This window comes from Hakea prostrata, chromosome 6 (genome assembly GCF_041222555.1).
Source record: "Hakea prostrata isolate BN-2017 chromosome 6, UWA_Hpros_2, whole genome shotgun sequence".
NCBI classification, from domain to species: Eukaryota; Viridiplantae; Streptophyta; class Magnoliopsida; order Proteales; family Proteaceae; genus Hakea; species Hakea prostrata.
Genome location: NC_142605.1, coordinates 40,061,546 through 40,085,325, shown reverse-complemented (window position 1 = coordinate 40,085,325; position 23,780 = coordinate 40,061,546). Strand labels below are relative to the sequence as shown.

Here is a 23,780-nt window from a genome sequence, read left to right as displayed (position 1 = left end):
CATCTCTTTACTACTTGTGTATTTGTGTTCTCTTTGCATATTCACATTAGTTTATATGAATTTTCCAAACTTTCAATTTTGCCCGCATATAGCTGGACATGTGCCAATTATAAAATTTAGGTTATGTGATGTTTTAGGTCAAAATAAAATTCCCAATGTGTTTATTGGCCTCAAATTAGGTTACATGTCAAATTTCAGGTCAAAATGACCTGAAATACCCTTCGAAACAGGTGTTCGATTTTTCATCTAACCCTTGCCAAAAGTCGGGCGACTTTTGGCGACATGTCGCCAGGGTCCGACATGTCGAACCTTGGATTTACCTCTAATTTTTTTTTTAAAATAAAATTTAAAAAAAAAAAAAAAAAAAAACACACAACCCCACTGCAACTAAATAGTTATAAAATATAAGGAGAGCATCCAACTCTGATTCATTTTGTCAACTCTTTAAAGAGATAGATCTCACCCCCAGTATGTAGTAATAAAATATAAGATCGCAGAAGATTCAGCTATACCGTTGAACACCATTTAGTTCCATACTTCCATGTAGAAGAAGATGTAAACAAATTCTCTCAGAAATTAAGAATCTTTTCACTTCGGGGACACAAACAAAGAAAAAGAGAAGAGAAACACAGATGATGAGTTCACATCTCATCAAAGCCTTTCTCTTTAAGGTTGTCCATTCCTCTTCTTTCTTTCATCCAAGAAGTCCTTTCCACCAAATTCCAAATATGTGATCCGATTCCAACATCCAAAAAGTCCCTGCCACCAAATTTCACGGATAATCCGATTTCCTGGCTTCTCCGATAACAACAACGGAAATACACTAAACCTCTATTTTAATGAAAATGGCAAACCATGGGGATGAAATTTTATTTTCTGGGTAAAAATGGGGATGAATGAAGGTTTATGGCATGATCCAATTGGAATAAGCGTTTCTCTTGTTGGCCCAAAAAAGAAGAAAAAAAAAACACAATTGGAATAAGAGCTATAGAATACTTGGAACGGTTGTGTATCTCGTCTACCAGTGAAGTTCCCCATTCACCAAGTTGTATATACAAGGTAAAATCTAGAGCCATAACTTGATCCATATAGGACTCGTTAAGTGAATATTTACAGAAATACAAACAAATATAATTAACTTAAATAGAGATATGAACAAAACATTACCAGAACTAGTCTCCCTAGTACTCTTCCTTTATGTTGTTCGGTTTGTACTCTATCACTGATAATCCCTTTACCAGCGGCTCCTTGTACATCATTAGTCTTTGGTACCATTTTTTCTTCTTATGGAACTTCTTTTCCGCTTTACCATGGGCTCTTCTTTCTCTGTTTAGTTCATCAATTGTCGAAGCCAACTCTAACTTTTTATCTTTGATAAGAGATAGAATTTCAATGGTGTTTGTATCCAAATCCATTGGAACTTCTGGCACCACAACAGGAAAGCAGACTTCTGGTTCCCTGAACAGAAGAGCAAACCATCCAGGTTTAGATAATATTGATTAAGAAGCACACTCACTGGTAATTACTGTACTTGGATTTCTCCAATTAAAAAAGTGGACCAAACAATATTTAATGATAATATATATATATATATATATATATATATATATATATATATATATATATACACATTAAATACGATTAAGTGTTAATCCTTTACCGTAAAGTAGAGACAAGCACCAAATAGAAGTACCCAGATATTTCATGCAGGACTTGACACTGATTTATCATCAACTTATGGGTTGGATTCTATACATACTGGGCCTCTGGTCTCTTGGTTTTCAATAAAATATGTCATTCTCGCCTGAGCAAACTTGCTGCTGTTACTTTTTTTTTTTTAATCTCCTGAGGGGAGTGTTCGTTGCTTAATGTATCAACTTTAGGCTGTTAGTCTGTTCTTTGCTTCAGTGTTTAAAACCCAAGTTGCTCATGGTCGGGGAGGAGCCATCTTCCCCCAACAAACTTCTAGTTCAAGTTACTTTCATCCAACGCAGCTACCAATGAAGGATTGCACCTACGGAGAGTTGAATCCGAATTTTGCACTCTCCCAATTTTATAGAAAAACGAAAAGCAATCTGTAGCCCAATCCAACCATCTGATCCTCATGTACCACATCATCCATACCTAACCCTAGCATTTTATCTAAATTTCACCCACATCAGATTCAGCAAATCCTCCCCCCCCCCCCCCAAGGAAAAAAAAAAGAAAAGAAGAGAAAAGAAAAGAAAAGATAAAGAAGAAGAAAGAAAACCTCCGCTGTTTGCTCAAAATCTCCCCAAACCAGAAGCTGCATACCTAAATTCCAGCAATTCTAACCATCAGAATTCCCTCATTTTAGGAACAGCATTTTTTTTGTTATTTACATGTATATAACGGTGGGTGGGGGTTTTTTTTTTTTTTTTTTTTTTTCCGGGGGGGGGGGGGGGTGGACTATTTAAATGTGCCCTAAGGAGAGTCAAACTCTTGACCTCTTCCATTAGGTGTTGGTCTTTGCAAATTGAGCCAATTCCTTGGGGGTAGTTCTATTTTAGGAACAACATTCCCCCAAAAGAACCCCACCCCCCCAAAAAAAAAAAAAAAAAAACTGAATTTACCCCAAAACCCTAAATTTTAGGACTTAAACTCCAGCCACCAAATCCTGTCTAAACTTGGAACAAATCTTAGTCTGATCCTAACTCCCCAGTTCAAATTCTTATTCAAAACCTAATTTGCCCCAAATTTGGAACCCTAACCCTAATGCTGCTCTAATTGAAGTGGTTCTGTTTTGGATTTTGTTAAATTGGTCCTTTTAATTATAAGGCTACATCACTTGTCCTGGTTTCTATTTTCCACACTTACTTCCCACTCTATCTTTTAGTTACTACAGTAATTTCAACCCCTTCCCCCCCCCCCCCTTTTAAAATTTTGGTTCCACTGTATATCCTATACAGGGTATTATTCTGTGGTAACTAAAATCTGAGTTTCTATTTTCAGAGAGTTTACTATTTTTTAACAATTTGATTTCTTCAAAAAAAAAAAAAAAAAAAAATTCTCCTATTTGCTATTTCCCAATAGTTACTACAAAATCTGGATTTGCTATTTAGGTAACTATCTACTTCTCTCTTTCTTGTTCTTAAATCTATCCAATGTTTCTGTTTCAGTAACTTGATATTCCCTCTTTCATGAGTTTCTAAATTCTAAACTAAGGGTCCTATTTGGAAGTTGCTAAGTTTTATGTTTCAATTTTGAGTCCCTAATCCATATTGTCCTGGATTACATAAGATTTTCTAAACCTAATCTAGGGGGATTCGAATATCCCATTGATATGAATAAAGCAAAAAAACATACCTATACCCAAGAGAAATGATACCATTGCCTTTCATAATCCCACCATCAAGAGAAATTGCCCCATGCTTTATACAGGAATGAGCCAGCTCCATGTCTGCCCTTGTCTCAAAGACTTGGAGTTTCCCAAAGAGTAGATAGAACAAAGTTTCTCGTAGACCGTGTCCTGCAGTCGTCTTGAGATGCCAGTAACGTATATCGGGGTTGATCATGTTAACTGCATACCCAACGAATCCATGTGGGATCTCTCCAGTTGGCAGAAGAGGATCTGGCAACGCTAGCTTCCTTGGGAGATCGCTTTCAAAAGCCCCAGTATAAGGCCTGTCAACAAACTGGACCAATTAGACCTTTTCTGGCAGTACATGCGGTTCGAATAAATACATCTTTTTTCTGGTGATGCAGTTTGGTGGTCCACATAAGGGTTAAAAGGAAAAAAACAACAAAGATAATTGTTGTTGTACAACTGTAAATAAATATTTTTTTTAAAATTCAAACAAACCTAATATCCTCAAGGCATATGACAAGAAACCGGCGGTTGATTGATAGCCCCAGTTCAGTGGCTGCTCCATGAAGAGCATGCCTGTGATCCAGTTTTCCATTATTTCCATATTTTTCAAGGGCCCTTGCTGCGGCATAAGACTTGCAAACAACTGCAAGCATCTTGTCTTCACCCAAATATTCTGCAAATAACCTTCATTTGACATAACAGGAGCAAAGCAAGTTCAATGTTGGCACTTAGAGCACAAAGCAGATTTGATGATGAAAAGTAAAAAGAGGACGGTTACCTACTAACAGTGATACCATTGACCGTCCCAAGAAGAGCAACAACGCCAACTATATCTTGCATCAACTGATACTGCGATTCTTGAATCTGATTAGTCTTTGAAAGATTACAGATTACAGCAGCAGCTGTATCACTTTCTCTTTCTATATGCTTTGTTATTAACTCTCTCCCAGTGACTAGATAGTCCAGTTGGTTATATAAATGAGGTTCTATTAAGGCTGTTACATGAATCAACAGTTGAAACCAATGTGTCAATCTATAAAGTTCCCAATGTTTAATACACTGCATATATATCTCCAACAAGCAACTATTAAAGTCACTAATTTTTGAAACATATACAGTGAAAAAGTACAGCTATTTTTCTATGAACTCACTCACCACACTAAAGAGTGAATGTCCCAAACCATCTTGATATGTTGCATGTGAGAAAAAGGAAAGATAGAGAAAGCATTACATGATTTTAGCAGCGAGCACACAACTACAGTTACACATTAGTAAATGCTTAACTGACATGCCAAATTGTGAATACCATTTTTTGAACTCCTTGCCTTGGCCTCCAAATATCTGATGCTCTTCATCTTCATACAAACTTTGATTGTATACAATTATTTACTTGCCAGTTGCCACCCCTCTCTTTCCTAGAACCAGTAAGTTTAAATCTCTAGGGACTCAGACAAAACATTTTTCAAGTCTATAAAAACCATATAGAGATCCTTCTAGCTTTCTCTGTATCTTTCCACAAGCCTCCTCATGAAATTATGGGGGGGGGGGGGGGGAGGGTATTGAAGCCAGGGAGATTGGAGAACCAGTTTGGTTTTATGCCAGGGAGATCCACAATATAAGCTATTCATCTTTTAAGTAGGCCTGTGGAAATACTTGGAGTCGAGTTAAAAAAAGGAGATCCACAATATAAACTATTCATCTTTTAAGTAGGCCTGTGGAAATACTTGGAGTCAAGAGTTAAAAGAAGGAAGAAAAAACTCCATACGATCTCTGTCAACCTAGAAAAAGCATATGACAAAGTACCTAGAGAACTCATTTCCCATGTCCTAGAAGGGTTCAAGTAACCACGTAAGGGGCATGGTGTCGTGTGTTAGAAAGGCTGATGGCCAACTTAGTGGCTTCCCATTGCAATCAGGTTATACCAATTTGCACTAATCCATTTGCACTAGTCATGGATAATGTAACAAGGGATATCCAAGATGAGGTACCTTGGCATCTGTTATTTGCTGATGATATTGTTTTGATAGATGCAGCAGTAAAAAGCATCAATTCAAAGTTGCAATTATGGTGATCACATCAATTCAAAGTCATAATTATGGTGATCAGGTTCAGAATCAAGCGATTTCAAGACAAGCAAAACAATGAGAGAAATATATGCAGTATAAATTGATCAAACCATGTTAGGAGATGATGTGGTAAAGCTGGGAGAGTAAGAGTTACCATGAAGTGAATGTTGCAAATACCACAGATAAATCTTTAGCAAAAAGAGGTGGTGTAGAAAATGATGTTTTATACCAAAATAAAATAGGATGAATGAGGTGGGAGGTGCATCAAGAGTGTTATGTGACAAATGCATGCTTGTCAAGCTTAAGGGGAAATTTTACAAGACAGTAATCACAATGGTCATGACATATGGAGAGGAATATTGGGAAATAAAAAAAGCAATATTAATAAGATGAGTGTAATGAAGATGAGGATACTGAGGAGAATGTGCAGCAAAACTAGGAAAGATAAAGTAAGGATGACTATATTAGAGATGGAATAGATGTTGCACTAATTTGGGGTAAAATTCGAGAGAACTGGTTGAGTTGGCATGGGCATGACGAAAAAGACCCATGGATGCAGCAGTAAGGAAGAGTGACCAGATTCAGTTTGTCAGAACTAAAAGAGGCAGAGGCATGCCTAAGTTGACTACTGAGAAGTTGTAAGAAAAGATATGCAAATGATGGAGCTCAATCTTAGCATGACCATAGACAGAGTTACTTGGAGGATGACAACCTGTGTCACCAACCATATGTTTCTAGGAAGCAGCTCTCGCTATTGCTTTGACAACCCCCCCCCCCCCCCCAAACCCCACAGCCCACCTTTTTTTCTTTCTTTTATTTTCTTTTTTGTTTCTAAAAGCCTTCTTCAGTCTACAAAAGCTGACACCACTTAGTTGGGATAAGGTTACGGTTGTTGTTGTTGTTCTTCCTCTGTTGTTGATCTACTAGGCAAAGATCCCAAATTGTTCACCAATATATCATTCTCTCTTCTCAAATGGGCTTCAGTAAGCTTCTCCTAAAGTTTTGTAGTGTGACACCTTAACTTTATACTACCAAAACTATTGTAGCTTGGAATACTGATAACTCTATGAAATAAAGTTAAGATTTATAACTTTTATACTTGAGATGGCTTGACTTAGGAGTATTCTGTCTTTGTTTTAGTGATAGTATTCATTAGGTGTTGTTTTATTTAGTCTCAACATGTTGCATTTTGTTTAGTTCATTGTTTGTCACATTGCATGAATTTCCCTTCTTTTTATGGATGAATTTGACTGTTTCTCTTTCTCTTGAACATGTAGGTGAAGATTCATAATAGAAGAACATGTCCACTAACTTTGTTATAGAGTTGTTGCTGCATTGCTACAACAACGGAGCAGAATATTCTCAGATCCAATTCAAATGGAATTGACCAAAAAGGGCTAACTTAAGTGGACTAAATTCTTGTAAATACATGATGGTTTTCAGCCCTTGATCTCAGGAGGAAGGTTTTAATCCTATGGCCAGAATCTAACCTAATGATTGAAGACATTTATGGAAGAAAGAGAAGAGAGGCAAGGAGGAGAGAAGGGGAGATTCGACCAAGGTGTGGAAGAGAGACTTGGCTGAGAGGAAGGAGGTAGAGAACGAATGCTGGAGCTCTTGTGGAAGCAAGGAGCTGCTGGAGTTGCTGATTTGCTGAAGAAGAAAGCTGGAGCTCATGTGGAAGCATTGAAGCCTTAGTTTATTCTTGTTTTTATAACTCTATCTTCTTATTTTCTAGTCTAATGTCAACTATACTTGGTTTTATGCATTTGAATTCTGTTATAGGCTAAATCTTAGCTGTGTCGGGATGATAGTAGTACCTAAACCTGAATTTTGATATGTAACTAATCATGTGTTCTTTAGTTTTATTGCAATCCACTTTATTGTTAATGAATTCAGCATGTTATATTGACTAATTTCAGTTCTTGAATGATCTTTCTTGAATGAATGTTATGATTTCATTAATTGGAAAATTAATGAAGTCTAGGTGTTTGTTGAATTGTGTGAGTTAGCATCATCTTTAATTAGGTTGTGTTAATTAGTAGGTTGGGTAGGAATACCCAATTACCTCACATTACCATTGATTGGATTGGGTTTAAATTGCATTCTTAATTCAATTCTTCATAGGAATATGCTGATGTTGATTTAGGATGCTAGCTTATGTGTATTGGAAAATACCATATTGCCATTCATTCCAAGTTCTTGATTTATCTTGGGGTTGTAGTATTGCTTTAGTATTTGTGTTTTAAAATTCAGGGGAAGGGAAACTTGATTCCTAACACACTTGTCTCTCATTAAGTTTCTTCCATTGCTCAAATCTACATTTTAGTTCCTTAGTTTTCTTTACCTGTCATTTGGTTAATTAGTTAGACAAATACCAATCAACCTTGTTAATTTCATTTAAATCAATTTTACTTTTACATTGAAAGTTAAGGATATAATTCTCCGTGGGATCGATTTTGTACTTATCATTTATTACTTGATTGCGATACGTATACTTGCGTAATATCTTGAGATACAAGCAACAAATACCAACTTTATTTTGTCAATTGGGTCTCCAATGCTTCTTCTTCCATTCATCTGGTATCTTCCTCTAGATCAAAATCCTATTAAACAGTTTGGTGAACCAAAATAACTCACAATCTCCCACGGATTTGCACACTACTATAGGAATTTCATTTAAGTTTGGTCTTGCCTGCTTTCATCTTTTTCTGATCTTACATCACAATAAACTTTACAACACACCTCTGGATCGTTCTAGTCATTTCCGATCAATTTAACCTATTTCCATTTTAGGTCACAAATAAACTAATCCAATCTCTTCACAATGTCGTCATCTCTTATCACCACTCTTCCATCATCACCCTTGATACACCTCACCTGGTCAAGATCATTAGTCTGCCTATCTCTCAACTTAGCTATCTTATAGAAACCTTTTCCCCATTCTAATGCAGATCTGAGAAGTGATCTGCCATGGTGGGCTGTCACACAGGGAGAATTAGAAGACTAGGAAGAAGAGGAAAAGAAAATTACAAAATAGAAAAGAGTTTTTTTGGGGGGGAGGAGGTGGGGGAGGGGAAAAGAGTGGTCATTCTCGCACCAGCTACACAGGCTTTCATAAACATAAGTCAGTCCATTCTATTCAATCTGTCTATATGACAGGGATTATATCATATATATACAAAGTTAAAAGATTTCTAATCTAAGATCAACTCCCTAACAAGAAACCAATTAAAACAAGGACAATAAAAGTAATTTGAAACTAAATATCTAGAAACTCAACTTCTAAAATATAAACTAATCTAAACTAAGACATTATGTCTCCAAATAATATATTTCCTAAAATCCTACTCGACCCATCACTCAAACTTGATCCAGTTCATCTTGGCTTAAAAACTTGGTCGGGTTTGGGCCGCCCCAAGGTTGTGATATGCATCATGGTTTGAGATCTCGATCTCGATAGGGATCTCAGTCTCTCAAAAAAACCAAGATCTGGTAAAAATCCTCAGTCAACTCAACCTAACTCAAGGGCCCATCTTGGTGGGTATTAGGGCTCAGTTTGGGTTGGAATTTGGTACTTAGCCTATTTTAGGCATTTCAAACACAATTGTAACTTTAGCCTATTTTAGGCCTTTCAAACACAATTGTAACCTTAGATTTGTGAGAAAACAAGTGTACTATGAGTTCCAACTTGACCTTAACTTCGAAACTAATACGCTGAAGGAGTGAACATGCAAACTTATAAAACATGAAATGCACAACCTTTACTTGATATAAATGAAAACATAAAGTTTAAAGTCAACAAATATATTAAACATCTTCAGTTGTTCAAAATTTCACATTACAACATTGGTGTACTTATTTGTTACAACATGAGACTACAGAGTATAATCATAGATCTTAGAAAGAAAGAAAAAAAATTGAAGTTTGGGAAGAAAACTCACGTTGTTTAAAGTTTAGCTTCAAAATCAGTAAATCTTTGTTGTAGGTGAGCTAAATAGCTTCTTGATACAGCCTAGGTAGAGACCTGACCAACTTTTTCCAGCAAATGGCCAAAACACCAAAACCAACAAAGATAGGAGTGTCGAGATAGGCCAAGATCTCAACCGAGATGTGGTATTTTTAAAAATTAGGTTGAGTTGAGATCTTGCGAGATACTAAGATCTCAGCTGAGATCCCGTATTTTTTTGGAACCATCTCAATTCGCATGAGGTCTTTGGCTTGAGGTCTCAAAATAACGAGCTATTGACCGAGACCTCAGCAAGATCTCGCAAGACCTTCAACTAATTTCTGCATTACCTTCTTATGTGTTCAGATTGATATAAAGATCCTCATATTTCTCCATGCTAGCCTTCAACCCAATCTTACTTGCTTCAATTCTGACATCATAAAGCCACTTTTTATCCTTCCAATCTTTGGTCCCTTATCCTAAGAATTTATTGAAGTGTTGTAAGCTAGACACCAAAACCAATTTCAAACTCTCAAACTAATGTAAAATGAGGATGCATAACTCTATTGTAACCTGAACAAAATACAAAAATTAACTCAAAATCAAGGTGATGAGGATATCACACACCTATTCATCACTCGTTACCACCAGAGGTAGAGTCGACGGAGCCTTTCGATTTGGTTCGGCTACTAGGAAAGAGTCATCTGGACCATCTAGTACCATGGTTCACATAATTTTGTTACATTGGGATTTTATTTTGTTGTAAGGGTAGACTAGGAAAGTTTTTTTTATTTCAGTTGGAATATTTGGGATATTCTCTTTCCTTTTATTTCATAAGGCTATTTTAGGAAAGTCTTATTTACTTTTATAACCAGCACCAAGGACCAATGGCATGAAAATTCAGAAAGAAATAATCGAGACTTGAAAGTGGCGCCACCTTCTGAGAAGCCAACGACTTCATCCTCCTTCCTCCTCTTCGGTGAGCCTTCTTCTACTCCTTTGCTTCAGTTTCTTGTCTAGATAATTCCCCATTCCCGCTGTCTAGATCCTTTTTTTCTTTTCTTCCCTCCCTAATAATTTTTTCTTTTATTCTTCTCTCCTGCGCTTCCTTTTCTCCCAGAACCTCAAGGCAGCCCCTGTTCCTGCCAATAGCTTCTCCCTCTTGTTTTTTATTCTCTTCTTCTTCATACCTTTACAGCAGCCTCTGTTTTCTGACAAAAGTTTTCTTTCCTCTTCTTCTCCATATCCTCAAGGCCACCTCTAAATTTTTCTATCAGTAGTTTCTTTCTCCTTCTTTCTTAATTTTTCTCTTCTTCTCCTTATCCCTACAACAGTACCCTCTCTGCCAGAAGCCTGCTTCCTCCTTTCAATCTCTTTACAGCTAGTTCTATTGCTGAATTTACTTTCTTAGACTGCTGGAGTTGTTTATTTTCTGTTCTTATTTCCTCTTTGGTGTCGGGTCTAGGTTTGGATTCGGGATTAAGCATTGTTTATGTATGTTATTTCTATATCGAATGAAAGATTGATCATTATGACTTCGCTGGAATTTTATTACTTTTGACTTTTATTCCGTACTGTTCTCTAAGTGTGAGTCTAATTATGTGCTGTGCAAAGTCCCAGTTCCCCTAGTGTTCTAGCCTGGTTCCTGTCTCTAGTAGAACACCCTAGTTCCTAGGGTTCTCCTACATCACAAGGTCTAAGTAGTGGACAGAACACTAGTTAGACCTTGTGATGTAGGAGAACCCTAGGAACTAGGGTACAGAACATGACCACATCGGGTTTGGTCGAGATTGGTCTTGGATTTTGAGGAACTTTTTAGGTTCTTCCATCTGCGATCGGATTGGTAAGTTAGTGTTTTGTGCCTTGGTCCACCACCTATGGTGGAAGCGCAATTTTCGAAGATGGACTTCCAAATCTCGCTCTACAGATAGAATTTGGAATGCCATCTATTTTGATGTTTCTTTGAGACTGGTAGCTATTTTCCACCCCCTGTTGATGATACCCCAAGGAACAAGCTTATTGTTGACTCCAGGGGTCTTAGTTCCTCTCTCCGGTCTTCTGCTTAGAGACCTTGTTCTCTTGTTTCCTTTCTTTAATATAATTATTTATTCAACCAAAAAAAAAGGTACGTTTGTCTAGCCAAACAAAGGAATACCTCAAAGAAGCCACAAAAGAGGATCTAAGGTTTCTTAAATGAAGTACTATTAATTTAAAGACAACTGAACAAATATATCAACAGAAACCATTGATAGCTCTGATCCTTCTCAACCTTAAGATACGTGCTTTAAGTTTAGACACTCTGCCCACTGTGCATCAAATTCATTAGAATAATGTCTGAAAACTCTGACTATTTTTTCAACTGTACCAAAGTATCCACTAGGAAGAATATTTTTAATGAGATAAAAGGGTAATTCACATAAGAACATATAAGAAAATTTACCACCTCGTAAATCATTTATGTCCTGCTCTATTTCCACTCTCCTGTCACTGAGATTTTTTATCTGCTCCTCATGCTTCCCTATCCGTAAGCCAAGTCTGAAAACATCATCCTCAAGATCCTGTTCAGACAATCATGAGAAAAGCATGGAATGTGAAATTGGGACAGAAAAAATAATGCTCAATATCCTACCATCTAATTCCACTTCACATCTCACAAAAATACAAACAAAGGACAAGAACAAAACCAAATTTCAAATACGAAAATATGGGAAAAAGAATAATAGTAGTATCAACCAGAAAAAAGAACAAAAGCTACTCTCAAGTGAAAGACGAGGTGGAAAAAAGAGGTAACCATGTTGCCTCCTGAGCCAATTAACTGAAATACTTGGATTCAAATAAAAGAACAGTAGATATAGAGATGGGCCATTAAAATATTGATAATCATCATCTAGAACCATCATTCAAAAAGTTCTCAGAACCATGTTTTCACCTTCTCATCATTTATGACAGACTTCACCAAGGAATGAATATCCTCTGGAACATAATGAGATGAAGCTGGAAGTGGAGAGAACCTTCCATCTGAATAATGAGATTCAATGACTTCACGAGGCTCAACTTTTGGACCCTGTAAAATATGAACCTGCAAGAAGAAGAATCTGTAGTCAGAAACCACTGTTTTGGCTTTGAAGATAATGTGATGAGTGTAAAACAGCTATAACCTTGAAGTTCATATGTAGCTCAGGGTGATGAGAGTGAGTAACTTCAAAGTGGAAAATATTCTGTCCAGAGGGAACCTCAATTACTGGAATGGTGCATCTCCCATGCCTAAAAGCGTAGTGTACTGGGACATCTATTCCCATTGACTCTGATTTTAATGTCAATGTGTGTGATTGACCACATTTTATTTCATCATGTATAGCTTCATCAACAACACCTTCAGCATCAACAACTTCAAAGACAATATTTTTTAGTTGATAACCAGCAGGGCAGTATTCTGGTACCTGAAACCAAATGCATCCAAGAATATAATTGGGAGAATTGATACTTTTTCCCCCCCTTAAAAGTAGAATTTTTTCCTCCTTTTTTCCTGGGGAGGTGGGGGAGGAGAGGAGAGTAAAGTACAGCATTGCTAACCGTAGACACAGTTCTCAGCTCCCGTTTCTCAACATGAAATTGTTTCTCAAATAGCAGCTTCTCATCCAAATGAACAGAAAGCGACACTGATAGTATTTACAAAAATTATAAGCAGTTGAAGTCATGTAAGTGAAACATACCTTTACAAAAACATAAAAATTCTTCTCTACAAATGTGGAACCAATAATTCAAAAGTGCTATTCAAGATTTAAAATTTAGATCCTTCTTTCAAAACGTACTAGACATAACCCATGCTCTTCGTTTCTTCAGAGTGGATCAGCAACACATATAAGTGCTTTAAAGAGCATTGAGGATTCCTGATGGTTGTCCCGTGACTCCCATCAGCGATCCATTTATTTATTACAAAGATAAACTTCAATGTCTAGGATGGGAAAAAGTGCTGTGATGGATGAGGAAGATAAGTAGTAGCTCCCTCGCCATCCAAAATGAAAAGACGTCTCCTAAAACATTGAACTGTCCATGAGTACATGCAATTCTCTGCTTGAATGGTTAAACTAGCTAGAGTTATGCTCCCAACAAATAAAACATTTCTAATTCCTTCTTTCTGAGAATAACTGGGTAAATTGTCACTTGAAAATACCATCCAGAAGGACCACCCATTTGGAAGTCCGTCAGAAACTTATATCCTCCAAGCAAATTGCCTACTTTTGGTTTTGAAGTAATTATCAATTAAGCATAGCTTTAACCCAAGCAGATACCCCCCCCCCCAAAAAAAAAAAAAAAAAGAAGAAGAAGAAGAAGAAGAGAAAAGAAAGAAAAATAAACTAGGAAGTCTTATTCAAAAACCTTGCCAAAATCCTTCCACACAAGAAGGGTTGCCCACATCTAAAAGGAATACACTCCAAAATGTACAAAGAAATTCACAAAGATTATTTTAGTGTGTATAGGCTATATGACTTTTTCGGGGGATGAGCATAGGGAGTATAGTATAATAAGAAACTTGCTCCCCAAAAGAACAGAAGGAGAAAAAAGAGACACAAGGGGTAGCAAAACAGCAGCAAAAAACTAAATTCAGCCAAACAAGCTGAAAAAAACAAAAGGAGAGCAAAAGGCAGAATTAGCTTGCTCTAAAGTGATCTTCACCCCATCTGGATTATAGAGAGGGATTGAATTATTGAAGGAACCTACCATCTCTTAAAACCAGAAATAAAAAACAGACTTTCAAGATTCAGATTGACAACTGTAAGCCCAGGTTCCTCAAGATCATTAGCACCAATTATGCTAGAATCTGCCATCATAACCATGAAGACAGAATTCAGGCAAACTTTCCTCACAATCAGAGAGGAGAAGGATCCGACTGAGTAGGATTTTTACTATTCCAGGTCTGACCCTACCACAGGGCACCTGGGTCCCATCTCACAGGTGGAAGATTGTGCACGCACATAATTTTCCTACAAGAATCGGACCCAAAATTCATACTATTCGTCTTTTTATGCTTAAATTTCTTTTTATTGGACTGGAGAAGGATGAGTTGTTGCGACAGACAAGCACTGAAGCATCGGTATCATCATTTACTTTGCTTTTACTTTGGGCCTTATTGGCTTCGGTGGGGCTCTGCCCTTAGCTTTTTTGTTGTTCTCTCCCCCCCCCCCTCTGATGCAACCCTGGATTAGAGGGCCAGTGACAGGATTTTTTCTAAGAATCAGCAGGCAATTTAGGGTTGAAAACCCTGTTGCTCTAGGACAAAATAAATTGTTTAATCTCCTCTTAAACCCTAGACTTTCCTATTTATAGCTCCAAGGTTTGAAATCCAAATCCCCTAAGCCAGGTTAGGTTTGGGTCGGAAAAATTGAAGAAACATCAGTTTTAACAGAATTCTCAATCGCAGAATTTTTCCTCACTGTTAGGGTTCTTAAATTAGGGTTTGGAACTTTCTAGGATTTCTAAGCTAGGGTTAAGTTGGGGTAGTGGATGATGATACTAGGATGAGATGTAGCAGGGATGAAGGATTAAGAATGATAACCTAAACTAGGGTTAAAAAGGTTTTAGGAATTTCTAGGTTCCTAGTCAGCCACAAGTAGAAAAAAACAAAGAAGAAGAGAGAATGGAATATGGGGAATGGAGGCGAAAGGAGGGGAGGGGTGACTACCATAGGGTTCTAGAGGGAAGGGCCTGTGATGGGATAGGAGCTGGGAAATTAGGGTTTGGGAATGGGGGAGGGTGCCACAAGTTGGAGGGTGAAAAGAGGAGGGCTGTGCAAGGTTTGGGAGGGAGGGAAGGGGTAGGGAAGGGGGCTGGGGTTGCACTCACTTGCTGTAGGAGACTTGAACTGCAGAAAACTTGAGAATTAAGGCCGCAGGGAAGAATAAAGCTGGAATTTGCAGAATTTAAATATCACTCAGCCGTGGAATTTCTCCTAGGAACCCACTACTCCAACTCTTCCTTCAAATCAGTTTTTCATTCAAATTAACCAAGTCTACTCTATTACAGCTGAGTGGGGCAATATTTATTACCTCTTACAAGAAGGAATTTTAAAATAGGACTCAACAAAATAAAGACTATTTAGGACTCAGCAAGGAAGTCAATTTGAAGTGGAATTCCTTGTTACACTACTCTATTCACACAACTAAAAGAGAAATTCTAATTAGAACTCCTAGAGAGATAGAGACTTGGAAAAGTAAACTAGCTATCCTAACAAGGAATCCAATTGAGAATAGAATTCCACGTAGGACTCCTACATATCAGAACTCTAACCACTAAATCAATTAAAAATAAAAAAGTAGAGCCCAACTCTTAAAATTAAGTGAATCTAACTAGACCACTTTGGCTTCAGGGGGGTGGTAAGATGGCCAAATTATCCCCCATATTTCAGCCAGCTCTTGGTGCTGCATGCTTGTGGGCTGATTTTGGCCCAAATTATGCACTGCCCTATGGTTGTCAATCCTGGTTACATCACTCTCCCTCTTCTCTCCTTTTCGTTAATGAATTATTTATTCATCCCAAAAACAAAAACCATGAAATCCAATAGCAAAATTCATAACTCCACGAGATCCTTGATTCTGATGCAAATCATTTAACAAAAGTAACCAAACGGTTATTAAAAATCAGATTCATGATTCAATGGATTTGAACTCTAGAATGACAAAACCAACAGCACTATCAAGAAACCTTTCTTGAATCCATTTAAGGTTAGTCTGACCCAGACCTTGCAAGGTAGAAGGGTCACTCGTGAGATTCAACATCCAAAGAATAGACTACCAAGTTGCATATACCACATTTTTCAAATTCCTTTTGTTTCTAACATCCCTGATTTCACCAATCCTTGGACAATTTGTCCGACTTTCTGGGCAGAAGAAAGGCAAATTTAAGAAACTCATAAGAAATGAATATTGGAATATCTCACTTGCAAACATCTCAAACATTTAAGAACCTGATGGGAGTTCATAAATGGAAAGGTCTTCGCACAGGACCAACATCATAACTGACACTTTTCAGAAGGTGCTGGAAAGAAGGCATACCATTTTTGCCATAACCTCCGCTGACTCTCAAGAGGCCACTAAGGTCAATAAATCCATCATCATCCACCTAAGTTGAAGAAAATAACAGTTAAGATAGCATCAATCCTGAAAAAGGCAACAATTTTCAAGACTAACTTCATTGAATCAGGGTAAATCATTCTGTCTCAACTCTCAACAACATAAAGAGAGTTTTCTTTATCGTACCTAGCTTCGGAGTTCTACAAGAGAATGTGACAAACAAATGAATAAAAATACATAGTAGCAAATGCAAGGCTCCCGCATTTAGCAGAGTTTGAGGAGTGTTAAATATATGCAGCCTCCATATATGAGCAAAAATCTGCTCTTGTGAATATTGAATATGTTAACAAGACTATTATTTTCATTTCAAATACAAGGTGACACCTTTCAACTGAATATTGAGTCTTTGCACAGCTACAGAGATAAGTTTATTGAACGACTACTTCATTCATGTGAAGTTCATAGCTCAGTTACATAAGATTTATGCATACCGTCAGCCAATAAGAAAAACCCCTCAGGTCAGCAGAAATCACAGGATCACATCCGTTAGAAGGTGATTGTTCCTCCTTCCAAACATATTATTTCAAGCAAAGCATCAACAGAGAATTTTTTACACAATATCATGATTGTAACATACTGACTATGCCTGGTACATTGATACCTAACAAGTATCTTTGACAGATCCCATGTAACATAGGTGATACCATTGATGATTGAGGTAGAAAAGACTATGATAAGAGAACAGAGACAAGAAATACGGAATGAGTGGTACAAAAAGTTTCATTTTATCTTCTCCCTGTAACCAATTAAGTATGAAGGGAGACGACAAGAGTCACCAAACATACAATATAGTGATATACATAATAAAAGCCTCCTACCAAGTAATGATAACAGGGGCTTTAGGTATCTTGAGCATTGAATGGAAAAATAAGGGTGTAACAGAGGTACAACCATTAAGGTAAGCCATGAAATATTCAAATCCTTTACTTCATAATAATGAGCACAAAAGCATTCCAAAAACACCAGAACAAACTCCTCTAATAGCATGTAAAGGACCCTTTTGTAACCATGTAGATCCTGGCCTTTCCACCATAATGCTTGCACTTCAGTTTAATTTTGTCAACCAGACAGAAGACAACCAACTTTACTTGCAGACCCACACTTACCAACAAAAAACTGAAGAGTACTAAATATCTGCAGCACTTAAACACATCAGTCGCTGCAAAAATTACTAAATTAGAACAAAGAAACTATACAACACGTGAATCCCGAACAGTATAACGCCAAGTTTTGCTACATCATTATTCAATTGGAAATAAAAATGACAATTAATGGTCAACTGGCAATTGCAACGACTACGAATAGCCTTATCCCAATTAAACGGGTAATGGTTTTCACAAATTAAACAAATATAATGAAAATTCTTCAAGAGAGCAATTAGGAAATAATAGAAGACCCTAACCTTCCGCTGTGGACCCGCTCGGTCTTGAAAACAAAAACCATCAACATTTAAATGAATTTCCGATCCTTTTTTGACATGATTTCCAAAAGCATCTAACATCTGGAGAAAGTACAACAAAAATTAGAGAGGTTTGAAACTGAAACCAAAGCACATGCTTCTACAAATTTAATTTAAGGACATAATTGCAAATGCATGATAATGTTCCATTTCCCCTACCCCAAATGAATATGGAGAGAAAAGATGAATGAGAAAAAACAACATACACAGAAACCTCTGGTACAAATTTAACCCAGAAAATGACAGTAAATGTCTACTCCACTACCCATAATTATATCTTTTAATGCTGAATTCAATACACTACCATTGTTCTATCTGTTCTCCTTATAAAAAAGCCCTCATAGGAAAATGAGAGAGGAAACCATTTTTCCATGACTCATGACCCAGGTATTCTAGGTTCATCCATATAAATAAACAACATTTTAGGCCATTGAGATAACATTATTTTCACATAATTCAGAACCAAGAAAAACAACAGGATTTGATTAAAGGAAACACTTCTAGTTCTATTTTGTGTATCTAAATAGGACTGAGATTCTGAAACAACCACAGAAGGGAAGTAACTTATTTCCTACCACATGAAAGTCATTGTTGAATGGTCTAAGAACTCCTGACTTAAGTCAAAGAGACACAATCAGTCTTTATTTATAATAATAGGAGAGTACACAAATGAACACTTCACCGGAACTAACAACACTACCCTCAAGTTGGTGCATAAATATTTATCATGCCCAAATTGCTAGTAACATAGCCAAACACTTTAGTACTCAAGAGTTTTAGTTAGGGAAAATATCAGCCCTTTTGGTTGTGTGATAAGACAAAAGAAATGCTCATCAGATCAGATTCAATCTTCTCCTTGATGAAATACCGGTCAATCTCCACATGTTTGGTCCTATCATGCTGAACAGGATTGTGAGCTATGTTGATTGAAGACTTGCAGTCTGTGCTTGTTGTTTATCTTAAACAAGAGTTTCGACATCCTATTAAACTATCCTTTCATTAAATGCTTCGTATGGAAAATACAATTTACTTTTTAAGTTGTCTAGTGCAACCTCCTACACTGATTGCAAACACTCCAATTCTTACACTAAAGATAGAATGCTATCCTAAGCCATTTGTTCGTCACATAACTTTTGATCTTTTCATCCACTTAATCTATGAATAAAATATTGAAAGATCCTCTAGTCCTCCTATCTCTATTGGTGTGGAATCTTCCATTCCGAAATTCACTATCCATGCCATGAAATCCCTTTTCTCAACCTTCCTTTGGAAAAGGAGTGAAGTTTCTGCTTCATCCACCCCTGTTTGTTGGTCGACCATCTGTCGCCCAACCTCCGAAGGTGGCCTTGGCATTCGCTGGATCTCTGATGTTAACTCTGCTTGTCTGATCAAACTCATCTGGAAAGTTGCTTCTAAGCAAGATTCCATCTGGGATAATTGGGTCTACTCCTTCCTCCTCCACTTAGATTCTTTTTGGACGGCCCCCATGCCCCCAACCCTTCTTGGGTTTGGAGGAAAATTCTCTTGTTGCGTTCTCGAGCCCTCTCCACTATCTCTATCTCTTGTTGGCCATTACCATGAGTGGGGGTTAAGGTCTTTGAATGGGTTAAAGCCTATTCATTCCAAAGAAGTGAATATGAGAGTTACTTCCCCAAGTAGTGGGGAGGTTAGGTCAAGGGGGTTTATTCACATTAGTGGAGGAGGGACAAACCATTGATTCTCCATTAGTGGAGAATTGATTCTCCCCTTGTGAGGAGGTGTGGTTTGGGCCTATATAAACCCAACCCTTCCTTGCATATTGTGTGCAAATAGTGACACTCCTCACTCACATTATTTGTTTTACAAAATTCATTTCTTTCTTGAGTTGTCTAAGTGTTGTGCTCTAGCTTTTGGCTCCTTGAAGGGACTGGAAGAACTACCTCATCTTCTAGTTGGAGGTTGCTTTATCTTGGAGGTGGTGGTGCGAAGAACCCTTGGTAGTAGGGTGCATCAATTACCTTAAAGACAGCATCAAGGTGTGACTCAACCTCATCGATCAATGGTTCGTTCGGTTGCAACTACAAGCTCTTCGGATTTGCTAAAGATCTTCATCTCTCAATTGTATTGCAATTTCTTTTTGTGTGTTTGAAGAATTGTAATACAATTACCCCAACAAGTTTAAGGTAATTGACTTGGAAGATCCAATGGCAAGTCTTGGAGATGGCGAATTCAACAAAGACGGAGACAACAACATTGAGGTTGTTGATGGAATTAACACCGGAGGAGATCCTTCAAACAATACCGTTGAAGGTAACGTCAACAAACAAGGTGACGACACATTTGTTGCCATAGATGGTATGAGGTATCCATTCCTTGCTACTCATGATTCAATCCCCACTAATGTAATTCCAACAGTGACAGATCTTATCCCGGATTTGGGTAACATGAGGATTGTCACTGAGTTCGACAAAATTGAACAGTTTGGAGGTGAAAACTTCAAAAGGTGGAGGCAAATGTTGCTATTTGCCTTAGCCCAAATTGGGGTGGCATTTGCCTTGACTGAACCCACGCCAGAAAAAAGTAATGATCCTGTTAAGGAGGGCAAAAGGGTGGCTTGGATTCAAGCGGACTACCAATGCAAGAATCGAATTTTGAATGCATTATCTAATGACTTATACCATGTGTATAGTTCATTAGAATATGCCTATTCGATTTGGGATGCTTTGGTTAAAAAGTATTCTCTTGAAGATGCTGGTTCAAAGAAATACTTGGTGGCTAGCTTTCTAAATTTTACTATGAAAGATAGTGACAAAATATCAACCCAAATTGATTTATTTCAAATTGTGGTTGGAAAGTTAGCAAAAGAGAAAATGGTCTTACCTGAAGAATTTGTAACCGGTGCCTTGATTGAGAAACTTCCACCTTCATGGAATGCTTTCAAGATGTCTATGAAACATAAGAAGACAGGATTGACCTTAGACCAGTTGGTTGTAAGGATCAAGATTGAAGAAAGGAACCGGTTCAAAGACAAAGGTGAAAAAGACCTTGGAGAAAGTTGCCTAAAAGCGAACTTGGTGGAAACCAACAAGCAAAACAAGAAGAGGAAAAGTCATCAAGAATATGATGAGTCTTCTAAGAAGAAGAAATTGACTTGTTTTGTTTGTGGAAAGGTTGGCCATTTTAAGAAAGATTGTAGGTTCAAGAAGAAAAAAGTTGAAAAGGTGAACCTAGTTGAAGATGATGTGTTTGTAGCTATGATCACAGAAGCCAATTTGGTTGAAAAACCAAAGGATTGAGTATTGGATAGCGGTGCTACAAGACATATCTGTGGTGATCTCAAGATGTTTTCCTCCTATTCCATGGGCTCGAATGATGATAAGGTATTTATGGGAAACTCCCAAAGTGCCCCTGTTATGGGAAAAGGTAAGGTGACTTTGAAACTTACTTCGGGAAAAACTATTGTTCTCACCAATGTTCTCCATGTGCCGGATATTAGGCGAAATTTAATTTCAATTCCTTTGCTTAATAACGTAGGAATGAAGTTGGCTTTTGAAAGTGATAAGGCAATTATCACTAAAAACAATGTATTTGTGGGAAAGGGATATCTTAGTGAGGGATTGTTTGTACTTAGTATTTACAATGTTGTAATTGAAAAGGCAAGTACCTCTTCTGCTTACTTTGTTGTTTCGTCTAATTCTTTTGATTTGTGGCATGGTAGGTTAGGTCATAGTAGTGTAAAATATATCACCAAACTATGCAAGTTAGGGATGATCACTGAAAAGGTGGAATCTCCCAAGGACAAGTGTAAAACTTGTGTGGAGGCTAAGTTAACCAAAATGCCTCACAAGACTATGGATAGAAAGAGTGATCTTTTGGAATTGATCCATAGTGACTTAAGTGACTATAAGTCATATGAGTCAATGGGAGGAAACAATTATGTTATCACCTTCATAGATGATTATTCTAGATATACCATGATTTATTTGCTCAAATCAAAGGATGAGGCCGGAAAGGCATTTATATCTTACAAAACGGAAGTTGAAAATCAACTTGGCAAGAAGATTAAAAGACTTAGAACCGATAGAGGGACTGAGTATTTTAATCTTGATAAGTTTTGTGAAGAAAATGGAATTATCCATGAAACGACCGCTCCTTACCAACCGGAATCAAATGGGGTAGCGGAAAGGAAAAATAGATCTCTTAAAGAGATGATGAACTCCATTATTTTGAGTTCAAATGTACCACTTGATATGTGGGGGGAAGCCATGTTGACTTCATGTTATCTATTAAATAGAATCCCACATAACAAGACCGGTATGGTTCCATTTGAAAAATGGTTTGGTAGAAAACCAAGTATAAAACATTTACGTGTTTGGGGCTGTTTGGCCAAGGTGTTATTACCGGATTCCAAGAAAAGGAAACTAGGTCCCAAAACATGTGATTGTGTATTCTTGGGGTATGCGATAAATAGCACGGCATACCGATTCATGGTAATTAAATCCATGGATGATGTTATTGAACCAAATAGCATCATAGAATCAAGGGACGTTGAGTTTTTTGAAAGAATATTCCCCTTTAACTCCGCCTTACCTATAAGTAAGGAGAGCCAATTGATCAATGGGGAATTGGATCCAATTGAAGAGAATATCAATCAATTGGGTATTAGTGATGGAAATCAATCAAGAACGAGCAAACGACTCAAAAGACCCAAATATAAGGATGATGAGTGGCTTGTTTACTTGGTTGATAAGGATCCTCTTAATTATAAAGAGGCTATCACATCACTAGATGCCATCTTTTGGAAGGAGGCAATCAAGAGTGAACTTGATTCAATCTTGGCAAATAATACTTGGGAATTGGTAGATTTACCAATTGGCTCAAAAACTTTGGAGACCAAGTGGATATTTCGAAAGAAGTTAAAAAGTGATGGGTCCCTTGATCGTTTCAAGGCTAGACTCGTTATCAAGGGATTTAGGCAAAAACCAAACATCGATTATTTTGACACATTTGCCCCTGTGTCAAGAATTGCCTCAATAAGGGTTATGTTGGCAATAGCGTCAATACATAACTTGGTCATCCATCAAATGGATGTAAAAACTGCTATTCTAAATGGTGATTTAGAAGAGGAAATTTACATAAAACAACCAGAAGGTTGTATTGTAAAAGGACAAGAGCAAAAAGTTTGAAGCTTCGAAAATCCTTATATGGATTGAAGCAAGCGCCTAAGCAATGGCATGAAAAATTAGACAAGGCTCTAATTTCAAATGGATTTACCTTGAATTGTATTTCACTATCTCAAGCTCGTTATGTGGAAAACATACTTACAAAGTATGGCTACCATGAACTTTCAGCAGTCAAAACACCTTTTGAGGTGGGATGTCATTTGAAAAGGAACTTGGGTGAACCAGTGAACCAGAAAAGGTATGCACAAATCATTGGTTCAGCTTCATATCTTATGAATTGTACAAGTCCGGATATTGCTCTTGCGGTAGGAAAGTTGAGTCAGCATACTCAAAATCCAAGTAAAGAGCATTAGAGTGCAATTGATAGATTACTAAGGTACCTAAAAGGTACTATAGACTATAGTTTACACTATAGTGGTAAACCAACAGATTTAGAAGGGTATTGCGATGCTAATTGGATTTCGGATACAAACGAATCCTTAGCCACTAGTGGGTATTTGTTTACACTAGCAGGTGGTGCAATCTCTTGGAAGTCCACAAAGCAATCATGTGGAACAGGTTCTACCATGGAAGCTGAGTTCATAGCTTAAGAGAAGGCGAGAAACGGGGCCGAATGGCTTAGAAGTTTAATGGCGGATATACTATTGTGGGAAAAACCGACGCCATCGGTATCACTACATTGT

General features: G+C 37.4%; 1 protein-coding gene across 1 annotated transcript in view; it reads right to left on the bottom strand.

The window, feature by feature from the left end:
* Nucleotides 1-456: 456 nt before the first annotated feature.
* Nucleotides 457-23,780, bottom strand: part of GMI1 (gamma-irradiation and mitomycin c induced 1) — a 46,795-nt gene continuing 23,471 nt past the window's right edge. The window contains exons 29-38 of the mRNA XM_089157956.1: nucleotides 17,879-17,977; nucleotides 16,399-16,465; nucleotides 12,920-13,005; nucleotides 12,505-12,786; nucleotides 12,276-12,425; nucleotides 11,790-11,904; nucleotides 4,110-4,326; nucleotides 3,824-4,015; nucleotides 3,328-3,645; nucleotides 457-1,458 (exon numbers count right to left, since the gene is read on the bottom strand). Coding sequence (XP_089014082.1) covers nucleotides 1,182-1,458; nucleotides 3,328-3,645; nucleotides 3,824-4,015; nucleotides 4,110-4,326; nucleotides 11,790-11,904; nucleotides 12,276-12,425; nucleotides 12,505-12,786; nucleotides 12,920-13,005; nucleotides 16,399-16,465; nucleotides 17,879-17,977 — 1,803 coding nt within the window. The 3' untranslated portion in view covers nucleotides 457-1,181. The remainder of the gene's footprint in view (nucleotides 1,459-3,327; nucleotides 3,646-3,823; nucleotides 4,016-4,109; nucleotides 4,327-11,789; nucleotides 11,905-12,275; nucleotides 12,426-12,504; nucleotides 12,787-12,919; nucleotides 13,006-16,398; nucleotides 16,466-17,878; nucleotides 17,978-23,780) is intronic.